The 6232-nt window shown below is 27.0% G+C and overlaps 1 protein-coding gene across 1 annotated transcript in view; it reads left to right on the forward strand.

The window, feature by feature from the left end:
- Positions 1-5130, forward strand: part of LOC108722021 (probable chitinase 2) — a 6161-nt gene extending 1031 nt beyond the window's left edge. The window contains exons 2-7 of the mRNA XM_018446908.1: positions 181-381; positions 1527-1686; positions 1962-2058; positions 2128-2334; positions 3957-4154; positions 4981-5130. Of these exons, the coding sequence (XP_018302410.1) occupies positions 181-381; positions 1527-1686; positions 1962-2058; positions 2128-2334; positions 3957-4154; positions 4981-5130 (1013 nt within the window). The remainder of the gene's footprint in view (positions 1-180; positions 382-1526; positions 1687-1961; positions 2059-2127; positions 2335-3956; positions 4155-4980) is intronic.
- The last annotated feature ends 1102 nt before the right edge of the window (positions 5131-6232 follow it).

Here is a 6232-nt window from a genome sequence, read left to right on the forward strand (position 1 = left end):
AAGCTTTAAAATAATTACATTAATAATTATATTAATAATCGTACTAATAAATTAAATTATTTTAAAGTTTTTCGAAAAATAAGGATCTCAAAGTAATGCCATTTGTAAAACTGATTTATGGAATTTAATTATAATAATGTCAATATATTATATTATACTAACGTCAATATTCTGTTACAGGACTCATAAGACCGAAACATGATAAGGTCGTTGTTTGCTACGTCGCATCTTGGGCTGCTTATAGGCAAGGAAATGGAGCATTTTCCCTAGAAAATCTCCGCTCTGAACATTGTACTCATTTAATTTATGCATTTGCTGGTTTAAATGCTACGGACTGGACGATAAAAAGTCTCGACCCTTGGGCAGATATGGAAAAAGATGGTAATAAAAATCTTAATATGATATCAAGCTTATATCAAATTTTACAATAACTATGAATTATCGTAGAAAGTTAACTAATTAAGAACTAAATTTTTCAAAATTATTTAAGAAACTAAGTGAGTTGTAATAAAGATTTAATGTTATTCTAAAGGAATGGAGTAAGAAAGGGACAATTAATACATAATTCATCAAATTGTCCAGAAAAGTTGTTAATTAATTCTTTGAAGACGGGAGCTTTCTAACAAAGAAACTTTTAGGAAATCTTGTTTTCTAAGAATTTGCGGAGTCGCTGAATTTGATTCTGACCTCGGCGTTCTAAAATTTAAATTTCAAAAAAATAATCTGAGTATCATGAAACTCAATTTTAGGGAGTTCTTGGTATCACTGAGTTTAATTGTAGCCTAAAAATGTCGAATTTCAAACAAAAAGTAATCTTTAATGATTCATTAAAGATGATGTAGTGCCACAAAGCTCGTAATCAGAGTTTAGAAATTATTTTGGAAATCAGTAAAGTAAATGTACCAGTTAATGGACATGTCTAATTGTTGGACAAAGTAATAAAATATTTTAAATATTAAGCCTTTAATATGTACGATAAATAAATTATTAAATTTTTATAAACAAATTTATTTAGAAGCGTACATTAAATATCATATCATTAAAAGTTTAATATTTAAAATTTTGTACCACTTTGTCCAACGAATTGGGTCATGTCCACTAATTGTTCATTAACTAGTACATTTACCTTACTAATTGTTTGCGTATATAGATAAGCTTCAAATAAAGCGTAACTGAAAATTTTGCTGTTACTTTACAATTAGAAATTTCCTGAAATCGTGTTTTACAATAATCAGATTATTTTTTTAAATTCTCTCTGCCTTAATCCATTATTTTGAATCTTTTATTTTTGACCTCATATTCAGATAAAACGTAACTAAATTATCCTATAATTACGCTCTAGTGAGTACATACAAGTCAGTTTCATAAAAATTGAACCAAGCACTTTGCAAAATAAAAGAGGATAATTTCAAATAAGGTCATTCATCCACAAAAAAATATTAATAACGGATTTATTACATTCGAATTATATCAAACTCGAATTAAAGCTTCATAAACATAATTTGGAAATATCTGAACGAATATAGGAATAGGCAACTACAGAAAAATGACAACGCTTCGCAATCAAGGTCTAAAAGTATCGCTTGGTATTGGCGGATGGAACGAAGGCAGCACAAATTATTCACTAATGGCTTCTTCACCGGATCGTAGGAGGGTTTTCATCGCTAGTACTGTTGAGTTTCTCAAGTGTGTTCGCTGTGATGTATTTATCTTAATCCTTCTTCTATGTTATCTTTTCATTATAGAAAGTCAATTCTTTAAGTAAAACCTTCTTTACTGATCAGAAAAAAGTTTGTTATATGTGATGGCTACAATATATGATTTAATTAAACGTTACAATATCTATCGATAATTAAAATTTTATTTTGATCTATATTTTTATTGATTTTATCTGTATTGTATTGTCATGAATTGTGCTATTGGATTTTATAATTTTTTTTTAAATTAAATTTTCGCAACAGAATGTACGGATTTGACGGATTGGATCTTGATTGGGAATTCCCTGGAAGTCGAGGAGGTGCTCCGTACGATAAACAGAATTTTGTCAGCCTCGTGCAGGTAGAAATATTATATTTTATTATTTATATATTAACAGAAAAAATTAATCCATTATTTATCTTGTGATAGGAATTGAAGGATGCCTTTAGAGAACATCGCTTTTTATTAACCGCAGCCATAAGTGCCACCAGTTCTACTATCGATATAGCATACGATATTCCTCAAATTTCTAAATATCTTGATTACATTCACGTGATGGCCTATGATTATCACGGAGCATGGAACAAACGGGTTCTTCCAAATTCACCATTGCAAAGCAAGGATAGATTAGATGTGGTAAGAAATATGATATTCGCAGAAATATTAATGTACATATATTCACAGACATATTGTAATAAAGAATCAATAGTAACGTCTAGCCACCTTATATTACAAAAATATTCCAAAGTAAATTAATAAAATAACTTTGCACAATTCTTATCATAACTCCATCAATAAATTAGTCAGTCGTTTTATTTTAAAAGATGAAAATTTTAAGAGAAATAAAATATTAAAATAAGGTAGAAAGAGCAAGAAGTATACATGCATACAAGAAAATTTAAACAATTATTAAATCAAAGTGTTATTAAATGAAATTTGAAAATGAAATGGAAATAGCCGTGATGAGCCAACGCGGTTATTGATGCGTAAAAATTTGTTTACAATTTATTATTATCTAATATAGGGAAGAGTGGGGTGGTGCCGATCACTTAAGAAATTTTATTAATATTTTCATTAAAAATTGATTTTTTATCAAATTTGTTGCAAAGACATACGGTACAGGATTATAGCTTTAAAGAAAACCGTTAAAATAATTATTAAATGTATTAAATTTTTATTTATCGGTGTAAAAAGATATAGTAGTTTGGTCGAAATAGCCTATCTGTGAGGGGTCAGGGCGATCAGACTACGGGTCATAGTAATCGGGGTGAGATCATTATGATTATGTCTATTTTGGGCATTTCAGTTGCAAATCATAACAATTATTTTTAATAAATCAATTATATGAAAAAATTCGTATATTATAAAACTATTTTTCAATTAACAATATTAAGAATCTTTATTTTAGACCGCATATGTGAAGAACACAATACTAGAAATTAAATGCCCATAATAGTTGAAGCTAGATCTTTAATGCTTAAATAATTCTTGTAAATTATTCATGTAAATAGTTCATGTAAATTATATATATATATATACTATATACATGCATATATATTATATATCATATTCGTATAAATCATTCATACTGCGCGCCGAATTAGTTTTACGGACTTATAAACGCAATTAAACTGCTGTAATAATATCACGAATTAAATTAAATAGACAAGCAATTTTTAACAGATAATAATTTGATGTTCAGTCAAGCATCATATTTAGTAAAATGTTAATGTGCTGAAAAACTGTAAATAAACTTATTGCGAAAAATATTACTTATTTTTTTAACTATAATAACACTTTTAACTATAATAACACTTTATTATTAAATTGTACTGAAGAAGATCAAGAAAGTGGTCGAAACATCTACTAAATTATGAATATTAGATAAGAATAAATTGTAAAATAATTTTTATGCACCAATAATCGCGTTGGTTCATCACAGCTATTTTCATTTCATTCTCTTTCATTTGAAATTCTTGAGCCTTAATTAGTTCAAGTAATTTTCAAAGTTATTAATTTCATCTTCAATCGTTTCTTTTTATAATTGTCTATTATAATTTGTAGAATATACTTCATCGTTTATTTCTTTTTCTTCTAAATTTTAAGAATAAAATTTTAGGATAAAACCATTGATAAAAATTTTCTATTAGTTTATATTAATTTTATATTTATTTAATATTTAGTTTTATATTGATGCGAATATTACATAATGTGAAGCATAATTATATAATCGTATAGTGATTGAATTTTCACCATAGGAATATACTATTACATATTTATTACAACAAGGAGCCCCAGCCGAGAAATTAGTCTTAGGACTAGCGATGTATGGAAGAACTTTTGTTCTTACAACTGTACCAGAAACGCCTAAAATAAATCCGATTGGCCTACCCAGTCTAGATACTGGATTTAAAGGACCTTATACGTCTGAAGACGGCTTTATGGGATTCAACGAGGTATTTATTAGCTATTTGATCACATATACACTGTTAAATTTATAATGTTAAATTATATCCAATTTGAGTTATTTTTAATTTCTATAGGTCGCTACTCAGTAAACAAGAAACATTACAAAACATTTCAGTAACGTTGTAGTAACGTCACAACGTTGCTGCAACGTTCCTTGCTTAGTGGGTACTGTTCCTACTTAAAATGTCATTAATTTAAATAGAATTTAAATAATTTAACTAAAAAAAAATGTATTCAATTAAGACTCAAATTTTATTTATTATTTATTCAGCATATGTGTTAATATGGATCCATATTAACGCGTATGCTTAATAAATAATAAACTAACAACAACACAAAGTCTAAAATTGTGACATAAGACGTCTTTAAGTCGTCTTTTAGACGCAAAAAACGTCTTATGACCCGATTTTAAACACTTTTTGTGTGAGGACGTTGTTCACTTTGAAACGAACCACAGAAATCAATTGATTTATGTTTTGACACATATGGAAGTTGAAAATAATAAAATGTTATTTAACTTAAGAAATTAGGTTATCATTGATCCATTGATATCTAACAATGTATTCATATCATATTTAATCCATTGTGTTTATTTCGTAAATCCCGTAATTTTGACAATCAATAGTTGTATAACTATTTTTTTGCAACAGTAATGGTAAATATACATATAATATTATGCATAGGAGCTCTTCAACACGCAAAATGTATAATCAGAGAGAAACCTCTCTGGTATAATATAAAATATATATAAATAAATTATTCACACATACACACACACGCGCGCGCGCAAATAAATTGTACATTTCTGTATAGATTTGCGAAACATTGGTATTGTATCCGCAAAATTGGACAACTGGATGGGATAATGAGAGCAACACTGCTTATGCGATTAATAAAGATCGTGTTGTAGTTTACGATAATCGCAAAGCCATGATGGCCAAGGTATTTTTTCTACAGTTTTAAAAAATAATCTCTTAGTGAAGATGAATTTTCTTCCTAATTACACGTTTTTAGAAATGAAATATACAAATCCTATATAATTCATAATTATTATTACAATTATATGTATAAATACATTATTGTTTGTATATTTACATATATATTTGATATATTTGATATATTTTACATGTTATATTAAACATATATACAGCTGTATATATGTTTATATACTTGCTGAAACATCATTTATAATAATAGTAAAATCAATTTTTAAAAAAATCAAATTTTCAAAGTTATGATATTTTTTTCAAATATTTGACTGTTCAAAATAAAAAATGATATATCTTATATATTATTGCAATTATTAATAATAATAAAATTATTATTAATAATTCATATAAATTTCAAATGTTCTAAACTTTGGAGCAGTTACTGAAAAGTCTCAATAATATTTAGCATTTTTTTAAAATTATGTAAGATATAATAAATTCCTTTTTTAACATTATTTTACTTTGTTGAAAAAACATTTTGACAAATTAAATAAAATGTATATATACATATGTATTTATTTAATTGCACTTTGTACAGTTCTATTTTTATTTGCGCAAGTTTGGACATCTGAAAAAATATCAACGTTAAGTAATTCTAATATATGCTAATGTACTCTTTTAGGTGGAATATGCAAAGAAGCAGAAATTGGCGGGTGTTATGGTATGGAGTATCGACACGGACGATTTCCGAGGCAAATGCTCATTGCTGCACGGTGATATGGCTTTACTTGATGGACGTGATTACCCTTTAATGAAATCCATTAACGCAGCTTTGGCAAATAACACAATATCATTAGAGGGAAACCAAGTACCGGATTCATCGTCTGTGCAATTGCTCTCGAATATTGTGTTTACGTTATCAATAGTAATGATTTACCTTTCCTTTTGATTAACTTTATATATGAATCATTTTAATAAATATAATATATAAATAATATTAGAAATAAATATAATATATTAATTATTAATGCCAATTAATTACTGACAACATTAGAACGTGCTTAACGCTCGCTCGTTCGCAGATTAACTCAGACAGCACAGAATATTTATAACAAATATTTATTAATATTCATTTT

The sequence above is a fragment of the Mycetomoellerius zeteki genome, unplaced genomic scaffold (assembly GCF_001594055.1).
Source record: "Mycetomoellerius zeteki isolate Tzet28-1 unplaced genomic scaffold, Tzet1.0 scaffold19, whole genome shotgun sequence".
Taxonomy (NCBI): domain Eukaryota; kingdom Metazoa; phylum Arthropoda; class Insecta; order Hymenoptera; family Formicidae; genus Mycetomoellerius; species Mycetomoellerius zeteki.